We start from the raw sequence: 23,474 nt of genomic DNA, 5'->3' as shown, positions 1-23,474 counted from the left end.
ACTCTTTGAAATATCACTCTGCTGCGCTAGAAGTTCCATACTAGCAAAGTTAGGAGACTCCATGGTTGAATTCCAGCTTCATCTTCAGTTTCCACCTCCCTTCCATCTGGGGAAGAATACTTTCTAATTACTTGTTGTTTTCCAGATCACTCGTGGTCTTTGCTCCCATGCTGAGTGGAGATTACACTCTCCTATTAGCCCTTTTAAGGTCCAAGGAATGCCAGCCATGCCATGTGTGAGCAATCTGCAGGCACCATTAGCACTGCTTGGGTAGCTCTTGATAACACTCCCTATGAAGTCAATTAAAGACGTCAGGGGGTGGGCTGGACTGCTTCTTTTTACTAACAACTCTCATTAGGGAGTGGAGGACGGGGAGCTTGAACAGTTGATTTTTAGTATTTTAAATAAGAAATGGCAAAAATACCCAGACTAGCTTTCTCCTTTGTTTGGCATTCATTCCTTTCTCTTTCCTTCCCTTCCTTATTTCTAAAACAAATCTCTGACAGATATGCCATTTTACAAAGTCTGAAAGAAGCAGTAACTATAAATCTCCACAAAAGAAATCTCGACAGATGATAAAGACAACAGAAATCACATTAGTGTTTCATAAGTGAAAGGAAGTCTTGGGCAGTCATTTTTCAGAGCATACTCTGATCACAGACAGCCCCTCTTGTCATGATTTGGGCTGAGTTGAAGACACTCTCCTTTTTATAGACATTTTTACAACTGTGCAGCTTGGGAAACTTGAGAGTTTACAAATATTCAGGAATATAAAGATATTTAAAGAATTAAGTAGAACGTGATGTAATTGTCCCCGTGTTTATATATAAGTTACTAGCAGCTGTGAAACAGTATATTGCTAGGGAGTACCCCAGTGAAGCTGGTGTGTGGCCTTGAGCATGTGTGTTTTCAGTGGCTATGCTAAATACCGCTGGCAGTCAACTCCTAAGGTGTAAGAATAGGTGTTTCATGAAAGAAACGTAAACTACAGAATAAGGTACATATAAGTTGTAGTAATTAAAAGCTTTGAAACACAGTTCATATTTTTTCATGTGTTTTGAAATAAAGTCTGAGGGCAAGTATTGTCGCTCACCAATGAACCTCATTTTACAACTTTCACGCAGAAATATTAGGAAAAGAGAAATATAAAAATAGTTTTGTTTTTCATAGCAAGAGATCCAGTTTGTGATTCTTTCTACTGTTTTGGGTTTTGGTGGTGGTTTTTGGTTTGTTTTTTTTTTCTTTCTGCTGTGTGTGATTTTTTTCATTATTATTTTTACAGATTTTTCGATGGGATATGAGAGCATACAGTTCAGCTTTCCTCTTCCAAGGTTTTGCTTTGAGTAAAGACAGTGAAAGCCTGAGTCTTAAACTGAGTCAGGATATGTATTTCCACTCTAGGAACCATCATTATGATTGAGATTAATTCCAAGCAGGCAATGGAAGGACTTCCAAAGTTTTTGAACAAGTGTTCTTCCCTGGCATGGAGGTTGTATCACTCAAGTGTATTTAGTCTTGACATGGTGTAAAAATGAAAACAAAAGCCCAAAATCCCTATTCAAGTCTTTTGTTTTCCTTATATGACCCACAAGGTATTCAGGTGTCCTTTTGAGAAATAAATTCATTAGGGTAAAAGCCATCATCCGTTTGGAAACAGCAGCATGTAGTATACCTCAGCAGGGAAGCACTACATAAGAATGCATTATACAGTGTTTTAACAGGAAAAGATTTGATGCGTTTTGAAATGACCATCGTATCATACTACAAGAGAGTACAAAATACCGCTTGTATCTGGCAGTTATTTTGCTACAAGTTAAAAAATAAACTGAAAAGGTTAGTTTAAATTCTTCAAGCATTTACAGTTCACAGCAGCACATCGCTTGCATTAAAGCTCCCATCCTGTCCTGCTGGTGAGCATCTCATCTCGCTACAGCTTCTCTCCCCCTGCAGCAGCAGGGGGATGCAGTGAACAAAATGACTCAGGCAGCAAGAAAGCACTCTTTCTCTATGTTTCTCTTTTTCAAATTATTATATCAGCTCTGAATTAAAATGGTATCGGTTTTGTTTGCTTGTGTGTTCATAAAATTAACATAATAGAAGAGTTTCCGCTTTTGAGGTTTGGATACGCACAGCCATGATTTCACAAATCTTGCACTAATATCAGTTGTGCTTACATATTTCTGCTAAACATTGGATTTAATAGACTAGTCATCCCTCCCATATATAGCAATTGAAAACTGAGACTTTAGTACTTTTTTTTACTTTTTTTACAGCCTTTGTTGCTGGTTGTTCAATTTACGCAGTGCTTATGCAGGGAAAAACTAATAAATATAATAGGTAATTACTTTTTTTTTTTTCAGTGTACCATCTATCTTCTATTTTATATTTATGGTATCTCATTTAATTTTACTTAGTCAATACAAGGAAATACAATGGAGAGGGTTTTCAACATTAATACTTATTATGCCAGTTACTTATTTTCAGAATTATTTATTTCCAGCCATCTTGCTGAGTGTTTGAGAGAAATGACTTAACTTATCTGCTAGTGTGTGTAATAAAGATAAAATGAGAGATTGTTTACTTGGCTAAAAAGACACATTATTTGTTTTCTTTTGAAATAGCTGAGAACATGGCGTGTAAATTAGTGTAGAAACAGCAATGTGCATCTCCATCAGAAGGGTTTTATCTGTTAAAGACGTATCAAAAGCAAATTTAGAAATACGACCTGACTTATTGTATTAAACAACAATTTTCAGCCTACACACTTATATCTCACTGAGTAACTGTCCTAGATTTATTTTTATAAATTTAGTTAAGATACACATTATAGAATTGTCATTTGGACCACTGTGCAAGGAACTATACAAAGTACATAGAGGAGATCATAAAAATCTATGAGACTGATTTATTTAAATAATCAAAAAAGTGAGTAAAGTCTGATCATCCATTTACATCTGGGAACCGAGATCCGTTAATTGTCAAGACTCACCCAGGAAAACTATGGTAAACCAGATAACTTGATTTCATTTTGTACCAGGCTGCCACAAGAATGCTTTCCTATTACATATAAGTGGATTTTTTTTGCTTGTTTGGGGAGGCAACAATTGTTGATTCACTCAACAGCTGCTGAAAATGTTAAATCTGGTTAGTACTTCACTTTTTTCTTTAGATTATTTTTGTTCTAGTCTGTTATTCCCTACTAATGGTATAGAGGTTGAAAGAGCACAGACCACTTTTCTCTGTTGTTCCCCTTGCACTGACATGTCTAACCTTCTGCATCCATATTTAAGTTTAATTGTCTCTTTGGCATGCTAGTCAACTTTCACAAGTTGGAAAAATCCATATTGGGTGCATTGTGATACATGTATGTTAAAAAAGAGTATCTATTTTATAGAAGTGGAAATAATATTTGAAAGCCATAGAAAAGAGCAGTGATTTGTATTAAATTAATACTTCAAGGAATTGGTATTACATTAGGCAGTTCCTTGAATGACTCAAGGCTTCGAAGTTGTATTTTTCCCATCTAAGAGTCTAGGCTGCATGCCCTGGCAAGGTATGTCAGTTTTTCTAGTAACCCTTGTTTGGCAGTTAAAATGAAAGTTAGCGAAAATATCTTCCACACTAATGTTGTATGACAAGCAATGGACACTAGACACTCTTAGCACTGAGGTTGCTGAGAAGACGTAACTTTTATCACTAGCTTTTGACTGTTTTGTTAATACATTTTTACTTGCTACTGTGAGGAGATACATTGAAAACAAGCCTGGACCTTTAACTTTCACACCGAATTTCTCAAAACCAGGCCAGCAATTTATTCCAATAGAAATTGTTAAAATAAATGTGAGCAGGCTTATATGTTAAGTATAAATCTATTAATCACATACCTAACCATAATAATATCCACCATTATAATGCAGAGAAATCCTACTCCTGATGCACATATTTGGCCAGAATTTTATTATTGGTACTCTCAACCTTGTTCTGTCAGTGAAACGCAAGAAGATGGCATGTAGTTAGCAGGACTGCACAAGGGGAGTCCTTTTGCCTCAGTCCTTTGCTAGTCCCTGTCAAGAGGAAAAGCAGAAAAGCAGGGGTGAAGCTACAACACTGCTGTATAATCAGTACCCCGGCCTGAGGGCTTCTGCCTCGGAACATGAGTTAGGGCAGATTCACTTACTCTGAGATCCTCTAAAACCACGTCTAGGTCCCAGCTGACCTCTGCTCAGGTATTCTACAATGTGCAAGCGTATAGTAACAAGAAACGATGAAAATTATAGCAAGGCTTTACACTTGAAAGGCCCCTGCATAATTCCTGTTTGTCCCTGGTGTTGAAAGAATGGTTGGAGGGATATTAGAGGACTTTGTTAGAAAGTCAGACTTGTAAAATATATTGGTGGCAATTTCAACTTATTATTTTGAAACAGAAATTTGCCAAGGGCTTAGACTGTTATATCTTTTAATGTCAATGCAGGTATCACTGTTGCTTGACTCCGTAAACTGTATCAACATGAACAGTTCTCCCAGTTGAAAAAAACAACAGGGAGTAAGCAAGAACATAAAATTATTTTTAGAAAATGCATTTTTAATTACTGAACTGCTTAATTATTGAGTACTACTGAAAATATCCTGTGAACCTCATCACTATGCAAATGTATTCAGTTTTGGAAACAATTAAATGATAATAAAGCATTCTTTTTTCTTTTACAACATATTACTGTAATGAAGCTGTTACCTCTCAGTGTGCATTTTAATGAGTTTTAAGTAACATTTTAATGAGCTCAACATTACCATAAACCCAAGGATTAGACAAAATAGAATTTGCTGGGGAAAGGGAAGGGTTCATTAAGAGTTAATTATACAGTTTAAGAAGAAATATAATTCATTTTATGATGTCCCATCAACCAAGAATCCATCAGTAGATCTATACTTATTAATAGGTGTAGAAATGCCATTATTGTATGGACATAAAAACATGGGTTTGCACACTACTGCTCAGGTTTCCAATGAAAGTATTGAAATCCCTGGGTCAACTTTGTTCTTATCCAGCTCATTATTACATCTGAGGAGAAAAAATACCAAGCTTTGTATTACTGGTTTGTAATTCCACCTACAATTTTTATAAACATCATGAACAGTGAAAGCAAAGTTTAATGGATTTACTATTGCCAGTAGGATCTGAAGGCAGGTTATGAATAAATGTCTTGGATTTATTATTTTTAAAAGGACTGGTAGAGATTTGAGTCCAAACTGCCAGCTCTACTGACATGGCCACTCTAACAGTGATCTGTTGAACGTCTACATTCCAGGCTCCTGCATACCCAGAAATGGCAAGTAAATTCCCACACAACAGCTCTACGCTGGCTGCACTGTACATTCAGATGTACATTCAGATGTTCAGGCCCTGCACAAGGCGGAGTTAAACTGCTCATGCTCAGTAAATTCATTTACATGTTGGATTTACTGCTTCGCAACTGCCAATGTTGGCATTTCTGTTTAACCGTTTGGAAAACTATGGAAGGTTGTAGCTCAGTGCCCTGAGATGTGTGGTTAGAAAAGAACAAGAAACAAATTTTAAAATCTTAAGCAAGGTATTACTTGTGCTGAATTAGTATGGTGCTCTCTTGTTCATAGGATAGCCCTGTGACCTCCTATTTAAAAAAAAAAAATGTATTTTGTTGATGTCACAGCCTTTTAGTGGGGTGAGGGAAGCCTCTGGGGGGTTGAAAGCTTTCATGAGTTTCAGTAAAATGGAGTTGATCTCCTGTACCCTGCTGTTGTGGGGGAAAGAGCATTCTAGCAAATATCTGTTTGAGAGAGGAAAATCATGAGCTGCGGTCAGGTATTAGACCTGCTGGAGTTCCAGCACTCCTGCGTGTGTCAGACCCAAAGGTGTGCCCTGAGAGTGGCAATTCTGATTGCTGAGCTTCAAAATGCTAAGGTGAGCCTGCAGACCTACACTGGAAGGATGATTCCTTACAACAGAAGTCAGGGTACTGGTGGCATTCGAAAAGAAAGTATAATTAGTACCTCGGGTTGAATAGGTGCTCAAAAGGAAGTGCAAAGAAGAGCTATTAAGCAAGTAATAAATTCTGGATATGACAGGAAGAAAGCAAAGTGCCACTGAATGTGTAATTACGAGCCACATTGTACTAAACTTCCATTTGTTCAGCAGCAGAAGTGTTTCCATCTCGTCTGAGTTGTTTCCAGCTGATCCATCTGTTGCTAAGTAAGGAAGGAAGCCCTGATGAACAGAATTAAATTGTAAAAATCAAACATGTACCAACTCTTGGCTGAGCATTGTGTAGCGCGCCATGTTTTCTCCCCCAGAAGCTCACCTCTTTGTACGAATGTGGCAGCACAGCCAGGCATGTGGAACTCTTCAGAGAGAAACGGAAAATGTTCCGCACCTACATCTGGAATTGTTCAGAAAAGGAGGAGCAGAGCTACAGAGGTCCTCCTCAAGGGAGAGGTTAATTCAATTTGCCTTAATTGAAGCTGCACAAGCAAACTAGAGAATGTTTCCAGTTCTCCTGGTCTCAGAGAAATCCCACAGCATGCACTGGTTATATGAGCTATTGTATTTTATATATTCCTTATTCTAAATATAGGGAAGTATAATGCGTAGTTTAACAATACATTTTCCTTGGTGGAAAATCTGGTTTAAGTAGTACTATTCTCTCCTGGCCACTTATTTCCTCTGCTTGTAATAGCTTGTCATTCTCTCAGTTGCTTATGGATCCGGGCTGAGAACTGGGTCAGTGGAGTGATCTGGGTTAAAAATCCTTCAAACGGGAGATTTTTTTTCTTTTTCTTTTTTTCTTTTCCTAATTGGCATGGAAGAAAATGTTTGTACTACTTGGCCTAAAATCTGTCCCAGGTGAATACTGTGGCAGGCTAAAAAGTCCCTCCATCCAATCCTGTCTAGTCTAATAATCTAATCTGCCTATTTCAATATTATACTTTGTCTATCATATAGTGCTTGAATATTTTATCTTGTCAGTATAGCCTCTTGTTTTCTAATGCAATTGAAGAATGACAGTAACTATATAAATGTACACAAATTAAATCTTTTGTGGGAGTTACAGACACTGGTACTATATGTCTAGTTAAACTCCATGCTAAGAAGGAGTGAAATGAGCAACTTAAATGTGCCGGGAGGTTCCCATTTAAAATAATACCCATTTCAATATTTAGTTATTAAATGTGCCTGTGCTGGAATAGATTCTTTGTTACACTAGTAGTTTATGTACAAAAAGCCAAAGGAAGAGGAAAGATTGTAAAAATGATTTTATATTCTAACTGTGGGATTAACAGACGTCTTTCAGACACTTAAGAGGAACGTGAGCCCTTCATCCGAAGGGCTGCTCCAGCTGTTGAGTAACACACCCGCTAAAGGCTGTTTTACAGGCACATCTCAGATTGTTTCTTTTCTATAGTCTGGGGTAAACAATTATTTGAGTTGTGGTGTTTGCTAATTTTCTCTTATTTTAAAACCATCAGCAGATGGGTAGTTACCCTGATTTTCTCTTGTACTGAACTGCCAGAGGAATATTCAGTACCAAGGGTTTAGAAGGATGTGTGGCATGTACGGGATTTATTTTGTTCTTCTAGTTTTATTGTACTGTTCATTTTCTATTATGCAAAATGTGTTGTACATGAAATAGCACTTTGGGAAAGTGCTATTAGTTAGAAAAAAAGGATTGTTCACCTTTACTGCAATTCAAAACATTGTGCTACTATATTTTCAACAGTATGTCTGGGAGCTGGTGTAACCACTCAGCTGAAGGTCATTTTGAGTCTCAGGCACAGCATAGTGTGACTGGAGGGTGGAGCTGGACACCCAGGTTCTGGTCTCCCTCCGGGTGCTGAAGCTCCCCTTTCAAAATTGTTGCTTCAGGCTACTACGGTTGGTCTTTGCTCCTGCTTCCTTAATTTTTTTCTTTCCTCTTGCACAATGTAGTGAATAATAATGAGGACAATGTGAATGCTTATATTCTTTTTCTCTTTTGAAAGTAAGTGGGAGAGTTATATTTCATATTGTATAGAAGTCATTCGTTATGCTATTTGAGCAGATCAAAAATGCAAAAGATTTCCTGCAAATTACACTAGTCTCTTCTTTGTTTTGCATAAAATCACAAATGTGGGGGTTCCTTTCCATGTTTAGACCATAGAAAACTACTGTTTTATCTAGTTGTTTGTGGATTATTTCCTAGTTGGTAGCATGTTGACAGAACTCAAATGACTCTGTCCTAAGAATATTTAATATAGGATCTACATATCACGTTGCTCCTTCAGTTCTTTAGAGCTCTGGAAACTTAAATTCATTCATGCAGAATGATATGATGGTAAGTGACAGATAAATTATTTTGCAGTGTTCAAGATAATCCAGAAAAAATGTCATCTAGCATTTTTGGTCAGTTGTTAAATTTGAAAGGAGCCTTTTATGAAGGAAGAATCCAATGATTAAACTTAAAAAAAACCCAACACTTGAACACTGGAAGAAAAAAATGTTCTTACTGTCCTCAGAGACAGTAGAGTTGGAGTTTTAATGAACAACATCTTTGGACCATGCATCCTTGCTTTATTAATTTATTGTACAGTATTAAAATAATATGGAATTAAAATAATATGCAATCTTAAGTGGTATTGGAGTTTTAGGGTGTGTGATTTTGCTGTAAATTCTTGGAGAGAGGGTGCCAAACATGTAGCCTTCTGCCGTCCCGCTCCCTGTATATACAGTTCTTCCTTCACATGGCTCTTATTTTCCACTGGCTTCAAATGACTGGGCATGTCTCAGTGACAGCCATGCAAACACATTTCATGCATTTCCAGTTTTCAGCCTCGATTTGCTGGGACAAATTCTAAAAAAAGTGAAAACCTTTGAGCCCTTCAGAAGGTTAACAATTAAAGAAGGCACAGTCAGGTCAGGTCCTGCAGGAAATGCCACTGCTAAGCCTGTGTGCAATGACGCACCCATTTATGGGACAGACGACATGAGGCCAGCCAGGCCTATAGAGCAGGCTTGTTTAAATGGCATGCGGCAAGCACCCCAAAATGGCCTATTGGCATGAGGACAGTTTGCAGGATGGGAAGTGGGGTATTCAAGAAGCAGCAGACGGCTCCCACTGGTTCTGTGCACCAGCTGTGGATGCATATCATACTCTGTATCTGATGAAATGTGGCTGCACAGTCCCCTTGCAATGGAGTTTTGAAAGCTTATCGAGAAATATGTGCCCTGCTATGTCTGCTCAAATACTGCATTTTCAATCCTGACTTCTGATGGGAACAACACAAAAGCCCTGACAAAAAAAATCCTGCTCACAAAAACTTAATAGATTACTTTTATCTTATAATTAACACATAAAGCTTGATAGAGACCAGGATTAGGGGAGGAGGTAAGGGGATGGAAGGAAGAGGATTCCTGTGTTGGGCAACAGCCTATTTTGTTTGATGCTTTGCCTAATGTGGCTAAAGTATAGCTGTAATGTGGCAGTGACCCCCTGCCAAGATGGGAAAGCATCCCAGCTGTTGTGTATGTGTTGCTCATGTGTACACAAGAAGTTTATTAGAGGCTATTCACACTTCAGTGGAGCTCGGAGATTGCAGTCTGTATTATATTGGTTAAATGAAGCATATAACATTCTGTATTTCTTGTACAAGAAACATTCATTCATTTGTATTCGTTTTCATGATTCTCATCTGTTGTTATTCCTTTGTTTTACTGAGGGCACAAATACATTTTAGGTGTTTTGGCTGGGCTTGAACTGTAAGCCCAGGGGACTGAAGCAGCTAAAGTGGTTGCAGAAGAACCAACTTCAGACTGGAAACAGAAAAAATACAATTCCTCAGTGCTGTGTGAAACTCTAGGTAGCATTCATTAGGTTGAGCATAGTGCTGTAGGTACCTGGCAACACTACTTTTGTACTCACGACAGTAAACCTGCATGCTATTATACTGTGGTTTCTGAACTTACTAATTAAACCTGTACTTTCTGGAGAATCTCTGTGCTGTACTCTACGTACAGTGCAGTTTCTGTGCGCTTTTCTGAAGCACTCGATGAAAAGCTCCCTCCTGAATTTCGTTTTTATATCTCTGACACTAACATTTGGGGTTTTTTGGATGCCATTCCTTTTGAAAATTGGTTATATATTTCTAATTCCTTTAAGTTTGGGGTGGGGTTTTTTTAATTATTTATTTTGCTTATTAGAACCTAAGAACGGCTGTACTGCAGGAGAGCAAAGGTCTATCTAGTCCAGTCTATCCTCTTTCTGACAGTAGCCTACGAGGGATTCTGAAGGATTGCCTCTTTTACCAAACACGGTCCTCCTTACTGCATTGCTGGGAGAGAAGCATAGTTGATGCGATTTGAAGAGTCCTCAGGTGCTTTTAGTGAAACTAGTCCCATATCCTTTCTGCAAAGGAGATATGCACATACAAGTGACAGTGAAAGTACATTACTTCAGTTGTGATGTGGTTTTTGAAGCTGTGTTTGGTTCCACATCTGATATTCACATTAGTTGGGAAAAAATAAATTACTTGCCCATGGTTTTCTGAATATGTAGTCCATTAAATGTGAAGAGCAGGTAAAAGCTAACATCAGACTTGAGTTTAAAGGATCATTAAATAACTATTCTAGTAAACTGCAAAATGCCTGATTCTTGTTAAATCTTAAGACTTACAACACACCATGCACATTTTTCAAAGTTTGTTGTCTGCAGTTGTGGTACCAGTTATTCTAGAAAGTCTCTGAACTTTTAAGCAAGTAATAGGGTTTTTAGTTTGAATTAAATAAAACTCTTCGTAACATGTCTCTTGTTAGCATTAGCAATCTGCGCAGTGCATTCATCAAGAGTGATTATGCTTTAAGAATAAGAAAAAAGAAATCTGGTCTGTATAATAAAGAAAATTTTTCAACATATTATGTTGTATAGCTTTAGATTTCTGAAATTACTTAAATGTGGTCTTCAGGATATTTGCATTCATAAAGAATACTTGGTTATCCTTATTGCTTCCCTTTGCCTTTCTTGACTGTCAAAACACAGTGATGCTTTTGAAGATTTATGGCAGATGGGTAATGAGATTGCTGACTGTTAACTGCAGCATTCAGAATTTGTTGTTGGAAGGAGGCAGGAGTTTAAAAAAGAGAGAAGGTTATTGGGGCTTCATTGCAATGAAGACAGGTGATAGAACTTTGTTTTCATTCAGGAAGCTTAAACATAAATATGTTATGTTCCAAATTAGAAAAATCTCCACTCTTCATGCTATCTCGTAGTCAAATAAAATCTTTCAGAAAAAATTATGGAGATGTCAGATTGCATTCAAGTGAGCACAATGAATCACAAGAAAGGCAAGGACATTATACAATTTCTCAGTAAGTGTATTCAGGCTGTATCACATATGCTTAATTCAGCACAAATAGCAGCCTTTAAAAAAATCAGAAACAAATCATAAGCTAATGTCTGCAATAACTATCACTTGTATACCTGTATAATTGTGTAAAAGGGAAAATAGGTCGGCAGTGGCCTTAATTGGGTTAACTGTTGAAGAAAGGTTTCAAAGTCTGACTCTTACAATGTGTGCTGTAAATAAGAAAGGAAAAAGCCTGTCTTCTTTCCTGGCCTCTGTGCAATCAGCTAGTTGGGGTACACCTCAGAATGAAATTTAGAGGAGAGAAAATAACCCAACTATCTCCCACTGACCCCATTTGGAATCTGTCTACTTACTTGTCAGTGTTGCTTCATGCACCGGCTTTCTAACACAGTAATTCTCTGTTCACCTGGTTTAATAGATTCTGTGTTTAGAAGCAAGGGTCTCCCACTTTCACGTTTAGGTATTAATGCTCATCACAAAGTCCAAATTCTATAAATGTCTATATCTGTATGTATGAGCTGTTAGAAGTTTTAGAGGATGTGTCAGAATGGAGTGTTTTGTCTACATTTTGGTCTTTGCTGAGGCCTGAGAATAAAGAGCAAGCTGCCTTTAACTGTAAGTACTGAGTTCAGAAGCACATGAAATACTGAGTGAGAAAAAGGGATGAAGCCAAAGAAAGTTGCTGAATCTGCAAGGAAGAAGATTCTCCTTCTTTTGTTTCTTGATACAGGTATCTCCCTCCTGCTGTCTTCCTCACTTTTGATTTCTAGGGACCCTACTAATCAAACACTGTTGAAGCTATTGGACTCCTTGAAAATACCCTAACACCTCTGAAAATGAATCTCACGGGTTTGGGGCTTCATTTTAAAGTAAAGGCTGAACATTTTGAATCATGGTAAATTAGCTAGCATTCATGTCTCCTAGGCAATATCCATATCAGGAGATAGGCGAAGGATGGGAAAAAGAACAGGAGGAAAACGATGTATAGTTCCTTATCATCTTTTTTTTTTTAAAAAGATGGCAGCTTTTCCCAGGCTGTGCACATGCAGAGGGAGCTCAGGAACTCCCTGGGAGTTTTGCCTGGGACTATTGCCTAGGTTGTGATTTTTTTTTTTAAATTTTCCTTACAAACCGTGACAGAGGCAGTTGCTGAAAAAAAGGGGTAGGGCAGCAGCATCCTCAAACAGGTGTATTATTATTCTTCATGAGGAAGGTTGTCTGTGACCCCTTGTTTTTTTTCTGTCACCGCGTTTCAGCAGGTAGTGCCAGCTTGCTCAGGGACCATTTCAGTAGATCATACACATTAGCCAAGTTCTAAAATACCTCCTGCACCATACGCTACCTAAGTACAATAATCCTTTAATCTGTCCACTTCATGACATCTGGGCAGTTATTTGATGTAATAATTCATGTTGATTGTGCATATCAGTACGTATTGGAGGAGAGAAGCGCCAAAGCGGTGGTGGAGAGATGAAGATTTAGGAAAATGCCTGTGGGGCAGTGCCGTGGATCAGGGGAGACCTACCTGCATGTGGCAGGTGACCAACATGCCACCAACGTGGCTGCGTAAAATCTTTATATGAGAATAATATTATCCTGAGATAAGCACAACACAGAATAAGAGGGGGAAGAAAAACTACTAGGACCCAAGTTGCAGAAGCACATTAATATTTACTCGATATCTCTTTATACCCTCTAGTCAGCACAACAGATGTAGCTGTGTTTTAAGGCATTATCATTCATTGAAAGAGGCAAAAAAGATGGTCTTTCCTCCCTCCCATCCCCGGTAATCTCAGATGTTCGCCGTGCGTGCTGGGGGGAGGAGGTGGAGAGCCGAGCGCTGGTGGGAGAAGAATGCAATTATCCCAAAGCCTCCTGACGGGCATCCACTTCTTCCTTCCAGCTTAGCTGTTCTGACCACAGGCTGGGGGCTCGTGGGACGTGGACCAGATTGAAAAACTGGAAGCAGACAGATGGTTATTTGTAATCATCATGTAAATGTAAATCCTATAAAAATGTTTTCTTTCTAAGGGCCTGAAAGCTGTTGTAGTGGAAAGCAGGATTAAGGCATGGATATCTAGCCTAGAATAATTTTGACCCCACCACCTTCCCTCCTACCCCGTAAACGCTGTGGCTTTATCTCCACTTCCTTTAAACAAATTGCTGGAGCCTTGGTCGAGGAAATTAATTCGGTTTCCATGTAATTCCCTGAGTTTATGAGCATCAGTTTGACCGCGGCCTGGATTTGGGCCTAAGCTGGCAGGTGCTGGTAAGCAGTTGCCTTGGCAGCGGGGACTTCTTTTTTCTTCTTTCTCCCTCGCTCTGGCAGGTGCGTGGCCTGCGAGCGTTTATCTCGGCGCTGCCGCTGCTAGATGCGCTTGCTTTCCGTGATTGCGCTGGTGGGCACCTACAAACGGCCGTACAGGACTTTGCATGCCTTAAAGACCGACGTGACAGCTCGCAGGCCTGTATCTCGTTTGAGCAGCGCCAGCTTGTTCGAGCTACAAAGAGACCCATCAAACTTTAATTAACTTTTGTCTGCAGCGCCCTTGTAGGCTGTGTGTACGATTTAGCTGTCCTTTAGCTCTCCGGTGCCTTTCCAGACAGCGAGGTGTAGCCGTCCGGAAGCTTTTGCCCTTCCAAGGCTTCGCCTCTGGAAACGTGAGGATGTCGGGCTGGCAGAGGGGAGCAGCTCCCCCTGCGTCGCCGTCGCTGCCGTCGGGGCTGCGCAGCAGCCGCCGGGGTCCTGCTCTCCGCGGAGACCAGCAGCGCTGTGGTCCCGGGGAGGGCACGGGGGGCGGGATGTCGGCCATCTTCGTCTTGGGCATCACTTGTTAAATGTAGGGTAGCACCCACGGCAAGCACAAGGGGAGCTGCGTACCTTACGCTAAAATTAGAATAAAGCAAAATAAGAACACGCGATGAAGAAGAGGAGCCTGATGGCAACGTTTCGACGCTTGTGTTGGATTTCTAAAACTCTTGTATTTGTGCCCTGCCAAGAAGGCCCTGAGAAGGGCTGGCTTCTCAAGTGAACAAAAGCCTCTTGCCAGTGTGTGGAGAGAGCGATCTGCTCAGGCTTACTAATAGTTATTTGGAAGTACCCAGCAATTGTGGATAATTGGCTGAGGAATATTCTTGCAGCTCTCAACCATTTTTCTGTTTTCACAGATGATTGTGCTATTAGATATGGTGAATGCACTAAGCTGAGCTGCAGCTTTTCCATTTACCATGCTAATAAGTGTGAACTCAACTTCCAGTTGATGCTTCTTTCTTCTGTGGCTTTCTGTGCCACTGGAGTGGGACAGCCGAGCTCGCTCTCTCGTCTCCTCGGCACGCACCCTTCCTCTTCCCCGCTCCTTCTCTCTGGGGGTGATGTTTGGATGTGCTGGGATGGCTTTGCTGATCAGATGAACATCTGTGCTTTGTATTGTCATTGTTATATTGCATTAAAAGCACTCAATGGCAGCCCGTGCCGTCTGCTCTTTACCTTGTTTTTCTCTGTGCTTTTATTCTTATTCTCTCCTTCCTTTACTTGGCTTTTTGTTTTCGTTCTCCCTAAACTTAGTGTTCCCTCTCTTCCTCTCTGAGTTGTTTTCTCTCTTTAATTTATATTCCACACATTTTTCTCTTATCTTTGTCTTTCTGTCCACTTTATTTTTTCCCTATTTCAGTTTTCTCCAATCATTTTTTGTTTTTTTCTCCAAAACACAGAATGCTTTAGATGGAAATAGTGAGATATATCTATTCAAGATTCACATACGTGCTGAGGTGCAGAGCAAGATTAAGTAAACCCCGTAGCATCAATTTTGTCTTCCATTCAAGCCAGATTTGCAGTAAGACTTGGGTAAAGGAATGTGATAAAATCACATCACCTCTTAGCCTCATATTCTGAGGCTGATTGGAACCTTACACAGTTGCCGGGATGATTCAGAGAAAGTTAATGTAATTTGCTGTGTATCACCCCAAGAAACTGTATTTGTCAGCTTCATATAGCAGTGTGAAATGTTCAAGGAAGATGCTTTCCTTAATATTTCTGCCAGGAGTTAGGAGTCAGGAGTATAAAGTCATTATGTTGTAGGATCTGCTGATTTTCTGGGGATTTTCCACTAATGGGTTTGCCCAGAAGTTCTGTAATTATACAAAGAATCAAGCCAATGAAAATTAATATTTATTTTGTGTGTAATAATAATGGAAGAAGTTGATGTTTATCCATTTGCCAGCTATATGAAGGAGGGCATAGTATTGCCTAGAAGTATTTTTTCCTCTTGTGTATCACAATAATCACAGAGACACATGAAGATGCTTCCTAAAATAGGTGATTTTGTAAGACATTTTTCTCTGGTTCTTTCCCTGAAATTGCTGTAGTATTAGCTTTCTTGGCTTTGCAAAATGTTGTAATGACAAATAGTCAGCAGCCCATGATCTTCAGCGTACTGTTTCTGTGTTGCGCATTACATAAGTTATTTCTTCCATTTGATCTTGAAGCTCTATAAATTCAATTTCTGTCAATTTGGTTATTGTGAATCAAAAGTATATGAGTGATTGGTATTAATCAGAAATATTTTGGGGTTGAGTCTTTTGTTAAGTTATCTGTTGGAAAAAATGTATCAATTGAGTGTGTCACCTAAGAATAATACAGGTTCTTGCCAGAGTTGCATTTGTTGCCAACTGCGTCCTGTCACTTTCATTTTATGCTTCAAGAGCAGGACCTAAATAATCATTCTTTTTTGTATGTGTTAGAAAAGGAATTAACTTCCAATTAATTCCCTCCTTCCTCTGGGATCTACCTGCATATCCCAAAATGGGGAACAATAAAAGTTACCTCATATATCGTTTTGAGTGCCACATATATGCAGCCTGTTCACCTCAGCCCATTCAGAGACCAATTCTTGTATGTATTAATCATAATTTCTTCTGGCTTATTACAGAACAAAAAAATATTCAGTTCCAAATGTTAAAATGGGGCGCATTTTATTAACATTGAAAGCAGTAAATTATCTCTGCTTATGAAAAGAGACTGAGCGATTCCTGCTGAACTCTTCCTGACTTGCCCCTTCACTAGGATACAGTGTTTTCTAATTTCTCAGAGGGCCCTGGTTCCATTAAGGGCGAGAACTGTTTTAAAGCTGTAATGAAAGCCATACGTAGCTGAAATTCAAGGAGGGGAGATGCCCTAAATTCTATTTCAGTAGCTCATCTAGAGCTATTTTCAGTTCTATGTTTATAAGAATGTCAATTAACCTAGAGACTAGGACACACATGGAAGAATAACGATGAAGGGGATATCGTTTTAACACATTGAAGCCAGCTAGTTGGACCTAATCCTTCTTTACAGAAGCTTGATTTACATAAAAAGCTAGCCTGTGTTGCTTAATTTAGTTGTCTAACAGCTTGGTGATTTAAATGCTCTTTCCTTTCCATGTCGTGGGACAGCACTGGTCAAAGTTGCAGAAATATTAAAACTAAAAAAATAAAAGGAAGGAAGAAAGTAATATGCTGGAAGCACACTACCATCAGCTTGGATTTCCCTGACACCTTTCAGAACTGGTGATCACTTCGGCATGTATTTGGTGCTAACAATAATAATAGTAATAATAACAATACCCTTAATCAAAGTGTAACTCTGCAATTTGGTACCAGTTGTGTCACTTCTTTACCTAGCTTATGCTGAAGCTGGAGATCCAGGCAAGCCAGATGTTCAGCATGTTATCTTCTGTTATGAAAAGAACTCAACATCAGACTTGCAATGCTACTGTTGCAAGGATGGGAAGTGACCCTGCCAAGGTTAAAAAGAGTAATGTGTGCTACAGGTCTTTCTAATTTAAATGCAGAGCAGTGTTCTTATCTGGAGAAAAAACAAGGAAAAACCCCCCCGTGTATGTGAAATCTGCCTCCATTGGACAAAACGTCATGCCTCACCAACTTCTTTTATGAGATCTCTTATAGTAAATATAAGATGCAAAGTCGTCACCTAATAATGGTTGAGACTTGTTTGTTTGTTTGTTTATTATTATACGTATCTGCACGTATTTTTTTTCCCCACTTACGATGTCATCACTTTTAGTAATTTTTTTTTCTTTCCCCCATTTATTGCATTAGTGCTACGGGATGACTTCCGCCAAAACCCTACAGATGTTGTGGTGGCAGCTGGAGAGCCTGCCATATTGGAGTGTCAGCCACCGCGTGGACACCCTGAGCCTACCATCTACTGGAAGAAAGATAAAGTCCGTATTGACGACAGGGAAGAGCGGATCAGTGTGAGTACAACTCAGGTGGCTGTCTATAGACACAGGGCCTGCATTGATGCCCCGTAGCTAAGCGTAGCAGAACTTTACAGCTTTATAGCCTTTCCCACAGAGACTCGTCATTACTCTTGGCAGTTTGCCTCTCTGAGCTTTCCCAGATGAGGGGGGGAAGGTTGTTTATTCCTTCTGGTTTGGGTCTCCGGCTTGAACTTCTTGAGGCTTGATTTGTATAACCCGTGTAACGGAGGTCCATTAGAGCTGTAGAATTGGTCGTGTAAGGTGCTCTGTTAGATGGGGGACTCAGTGGATGTCTTTGACCGATTTGACCTTACCTTTTCTAGATCTCAGTTCACTGAAATGAGATCTCAGTTCAGTGGAATGAGAATGTCAGACCTTATATCAGAGAGGTGTTTTAAAGATAAAATTAGTCATATCTATGTGGTACACAAATACTCTGTGGGAAAAAAACAACAGTTTAGGATGATATTGGTAATGTTGTATTTAGTGTAGTAATTGGGAAGTTATACTCTAAAGAATGATTGTTCCTGAATATGAATACATATTGAGTAAATGACTAACACCTGTTGAATTTTGTGACAGTTCATTCCATGTACTGAATAAAAAAGGATCCAGCAGAAATACCTAACTTATCAAGTGATTAGAAATTATATCATGGTATGTGCGAGCAAATGGCATAAATTAAGGCTCCGGGGACATATTTAATTCCTAATTTTTAAATGCTTAGCTTTTCACTATTAATATTCTTTCAATAAAGTTTTATGTTGTTATGTAATGATATGTAACTCATTCAGTGCTGACCTTATTCAACAAGGAAGTACTATCAGGAAGCTTGTTTGTTGCTTTGGATGCCTAAGGAGGTATTTCACGCTAAACAATCTAAGTAGTTGCTATTTGTGGGCCAGGCTGACTCTGCTAGGGTCTGCTCAAGAGCAGAAGAAGGAAGAGTGGCAGGGAACTGGTTATCATTCCCTGACTGTCAAGTTTCTTTAGATGTATTCCTAATTTATTCTGAAGCACCCCACTGTCTAACTTTTGACACTGTCTGTGACTTCACAAGCTGCAAATTTGTTACTTTATTTCTTTCAGCTGCCCTGTTCTTTCACTCTATAAGTACCCTTTGTAGCCAGGAAAATGTTAAGTCTTATGGGAGGCAGGTGAATTCTCAGTTTGGGCTAGATTCAGTCTGTTTGCAGCAAGGAAAAGAGAAAATCTGTCTTAATCAGTGAACAAAGAAACTGTTCAGACACCAGTAAAATAAAATGAACTAAATAAAACTAAGTAAAACTGCCTTTTTCTTGAGAGAGATGTCAAGAGTGCTTTACATATCATCATGCAAGATATACAAGCACTCTGCATTGCCAAAGAGGCAGCAAGAAGTGTAATCTTTGAAATGTAAAGCATCTAATGAAAACCAAAGAAAAAATTGAAATGCAGTTAAAATCACTCAGTAGGATAAAACATGTTCTAGAACAGCTTAGAGATATTTAAGTATATAGGATTATAATTTTAAAGCTATATTTATATTTATAGACAAAACTTTTAAATGCCTTAGTTGTGGAACTTGCTGCCTGAGAAGGTAGCTTTTTTCTGATATCTTTTGTTTATCTGAAGTTAAAAATATATTCCTCGTTTTGACACAGATACGTGGTGGGAAGCTGATGATCTCCAATACAAGAAAAAGTGATGCCGGCATGTACACCTGTGTTGGAACCAACATGGTGGGGGAGCGAGACAGCGATCCGGCAGAGCTGACTGTCTTTGGTAAAGCGACCCAAGCTTTTGTTTCCTTTTCACTACAGATGTCATAGACTGAATTGACTTGGGTGACTCATCAAAATACGAGACAAAACAAGGTTAACAAAACACAATAGTACTGCTTAAGCTGCATTTCACAGTTTCTGAAGAAGACCAGGTTTCAAAGGCTGCAATTTATAGTTATGGAGCTGTGATGGCTCAACATTTTCCTTCTAAGTGCATCGTTTCAATCTAATTGGAGGTCCTTAGTGATATGCATACACCCAGAGACGGTAATGCAGGACATAATGCTCTCCCTCACAAAATTGCCAAATGTAATTAAGCTACTTCTAATACAGTTGACAATGCCTGCTTAACAGAGATTTGGACCAGCATTGCCTATTTAAATAATTCCTTATTCCTCTGGGGTTGTGAAATCAAACCTTTGTAGGAGAGGACAAAAGAGCTCAACTGATCAGTAAAAAGTGGTTGGAGAAAATCCCGAGATCAACTTTTTGAATATATAGAGATACTTTTGTCATTTGTTTTTTAAAGGGCATGAAACAGCTTTTCATCCTGTAAGCCAGGGCATCATTTAGGTTTTTGGTGTTGCTGAATAAATCAAAAACGAATAGGTTTCCTGTGTGAAAGAACTTCCGGACCTGATGGGCAAGGCAAGAAGTTGTTAGGAACATTTGTCCTATGGTTAAGGTCTAGAGCAAGAACAGAGTAATACTGAACGTAGAGCTGGATCCATCCTGCTAACAACTGGATAAGAAGCAAAGCCGCAAAATCCTGCTGTGGTACATCCTGCAGTCATGACATTCCTATTTACCATTAGATGTGGTTTTGTAGGAATTAGTCAAGAGGTCTTGAGCAAACAAAAGAAAATCAAGAAGGAAAAAACCCCTCACTGCTAAAGAAAACACATATGTGCACACAAAAGAGAAAGAGAAATAGTGTTAATATTGCCTCCTGCTACACCTCTTTGATATCCTTGGTACAATACCGAAATTCCAAACAAGACTGCTTGTAATTCCAGTAAGACTTTTCATAGAAATCCTAAGGTCCTTTCTGAAGCAGGTGCTCCTAATATTTTCACCTTTGGTCTAATATGGTGCAGTGGAAAACCCAGTCACACATATTGCCATCTGTGTTTGCATGTATGTGCAATTCGACTTTTGTTTTTCCACTTTAAAAAAACATATTATGGGATTCACAAAAGGCATAGAACAGTTCCTGCTAGACAAGATCTGTGAGTGACTGAGGATTTGCTGCTTTCCAGCATTACAAGGCTGTAAAGGCTTCCACTTCACTTAGTTTGTTGTGGATTCATGGAAGCATATGACTTTTAAAGGCAGAACTAGTATATCTTGCAAAAAAAACACAGAAAGGATCTCTATCAAATTATGTCCTTTGCAGCCAATCTGTTGAAGTTGTGCCTTTATACAGATGTAAAAGAGACATGACATATCTTCTTCATCAGTTTAAGTACTGATAATCTCTGGTAATACACCCTGTGGATAGCAAGCAGATTGCAGTTCTAAACTATAAAGCCTTAAGAAATCCTTAAGAAAACAATTTGTTAAAAAGCATTGAACTGTAGGAATAAAAACTGAAATACGCATGTAATTTCATATCCTGCAGAGCTACGAAAGTATTAAGTTTGTCTTGATATGTAAAATATTACATAGCCAATTATGATATTCTGAATTTTTTTACAGGATTTAATCATAGCAATCAACTTGTAAAATACAATCTAAAGCTTATTTTGCGAATACTGAACAAAATCAGCAATAAATGAAATTAGATATTTTAATTCTTCATACTTGCGTTAGACTACCTAAAGAAAATTGTATTTAAAATTCCTTTCCTATCTGGGTATCTTCCTATCCAAAATTGCCCTTCTATCTGGGTATTCCCTTCCTATCTTCCTTTTCACTGTACAAGAATAGCATGCAGGAAGCAGATGCTCAGGTTCTGATCTGCTGTTTGACAAGATGATTCGACTATCCTGTGCCCATTTCTTGGCTGCCACCTGGCCCTGAAGCTCTGTATTGGTGTATTGGGCTCACTGAATAGATGTGTCCAGGTTAGTCCTGGCCCACTCCGAGCAAAAGAAGGTGGCTTGGCTTTGCCTTCCACCAGCAGAACAGTCGTATTCCGTTCCTGTACTCCAGGCAGCAGCTCGTGTGTGGGTCTGTGCACAGTGCACTGGAGAGCATTATCCATGATGTTGCCAGGAAGCATTGTATCTACTGGACAGCCCAATCAGTCTAAGCATACACAATAAATCCAATAAATCCAGCAACTCTGGGAAACGTCAGATTGGCTGTGCATGTTCAGATTGACTTTACTGAACACAGGCAAAACCACGGGTCATCTGTTAAGTCCACAGCCTTTCTCTAATATGACTCACAGGTTTGAGGAACATGGGAATAGTGCAAATGTTGAGAAAAATATGCTAAAAATGTCATAATACTTACATATTATTCATGCGCCCAACTTTAACTGTTTTGAACATATTTGAAAATGGGCTTTATAATTAAAATGAAGTTATCTTAGCTAAGAGACTTAGAGAATTTAATAAAGTGGCTGGCAAGCCTACAGCTGGTGCTGATTCTGGAGAGGAATGTGTATTAATTAGCTGATTATTAATGTCTTTATTCCTTTTCCAAATAACAAACCCCCAAACCCTTTCCATAGTATGAAGGGGCCTTAGTAAACACACTACTCTGTAGGAAAAGGAACTGTTTCATACTAGTTCTCAAACCTTTCCAGGAATCAGCCACTTGTTACTTTTGGCTTTGCAAGTTTTTCTGTAATACGTGAAGTTAATTTCTGCATGTGACTCGTGACAGATCTCTGGCTCCCTGTACAGTAAATTTAGCTTGAGGCATTGCCTCTGGAAAAACTGAGTCAGTGTGGTGGTAACTGGTGGCCCGAGGGGAACAGCATAGAAGCCTAGCATAAAAGATTACACCTTTCCTGAGTTTAAAAAAAAAATAAAATAAAATGGGCAATAAGAACCTTGGAAAGAAGTAGGAGGAGAAAATGAAAGTTTCCCATATGCAGAATGTATCCACTTGGCTGGGTACCCATTCAATAACCTTTGCTGAGAGATAGTTGTGGATAATACTTTCACAAAACAAGTAATTTTTTTTTCAACCCTACCTGCCTTAGGAAACCTAGTTTTCAACATTTAGGCACTGCTAACAGCATACTGTTAGTGTCGGTGCAGATTGCATTTCTTTTGTTCCCAAGTCATGATTCTTCTACTAGCAGAATATTGCGAAACTTTCACAGTAAAATATCATAAAGCAAACTGATTACATAAGCAGTGCTTCCCAAAATTATTCCTGTGTTTTGAATAGTGACAATGATGCATTACATTTTGTTAGTCTTCTCTTTCAACCACTACTGCTGGGTTTTGCCTTTATGAGGCTCCAAGGTGTAATCTTCGAGTAAAGCAAGAAGGCAGGGTCTGTGACAGAGTCTTAAGCTGGCCTTTAAAGCAAGGTAATAACTAATCCATCAATCCTAACGTTCACAAAAAGCGGAAGCATGGGCCTTTATTATTATGGGCGTGCTATTCAATAGGCCAAATTCAGAAGTGGAAGTGATACAAATTAGGCTGCTTTGCTTGTCTTTGGGCTCATAGCCTTTGGCTGAACAGACTTAAAGCAAGATGCAAAACAGAAACAGTTTCATTCCAATTTGTAAGAAAGCTTTGTTTGTAAATACATAATATGGAGCCATAAATTAAATAAAGTAAGAATTATTGTTTAAGTTAACCTTTTATCATTTTGTCATACTACTGCACTGTTCTCAGATAAGTTTTCAAGTTGTTTTAACTATTGCAGACTCCTTTTTGTTCCTTTGGACTTGGTATGTTTGAAGAAAATGTACAAAGGTATATCTTGTATATTGATTCTGAAGCTCGGTGAAATCAATGAAAACCTTAATGTATCAACTTCAAGAGGCTGGCATCAAGCAGTGGAAAAAGATATATTTAGAAGATCCTCAGAAGAATATAAAGCATAACTAAGAAGACTACAAAAATGTCTTAAAAGATATGTCAATTCAGACATATTAAAGATTGTT

General features: G+C 38.8%; 1 protein-coding gene across 8 annotated transcripts in view; it reads left to right on the top strand.

The window, feature by feature from the left end:
* The window catches only part of ROBO2 (roundabout guidance receptor 2), a 540,145-nt gene that overhangs the window by 371,954 nt on the left and 144,717 nt on the right, over window positions 1–23,474 (top strand). For all 8 annotated transcript variants that reach the window (XM_075516579.1, XM_075516554.1, XM_075516590.1 and 5 more), the window contains exons 3-4: window positions 17,470–17,627; window positions 19,277–19,397. In XM_075516579.1, the coding sequence (XP_075372694.1) occupies window positions 17,470–17,627; window positions 19,277–19,397 (279 nt within the window). The remainder of the gene's footprint in view (window positions 1–17,469; window positions 17,628–19,276; window positions 19,398–23,474) is intronic.

This window comes from Mycteria americana, chromosome 1 (assembly GCF_035582795.1).
Source record: "Mycteria americana isolate JAX WOST 10 ecotype Jacksonville Zoo and Gardens chromosome 1, USCA_MyAme_1.0, whole genome shotgun sequence".
Taxonomy (NCBI): Eukaryota; Metazoa; Chordata; class Aves; order Ciconiiformes; family Ciconiidae; genus Mycteria; species Mycteria americana.
The sequence above is the reverse complement of the archived record's forward strand: the minus strand, read 5'-3'. Positions and strand labels throughout refer to the sequence as shown.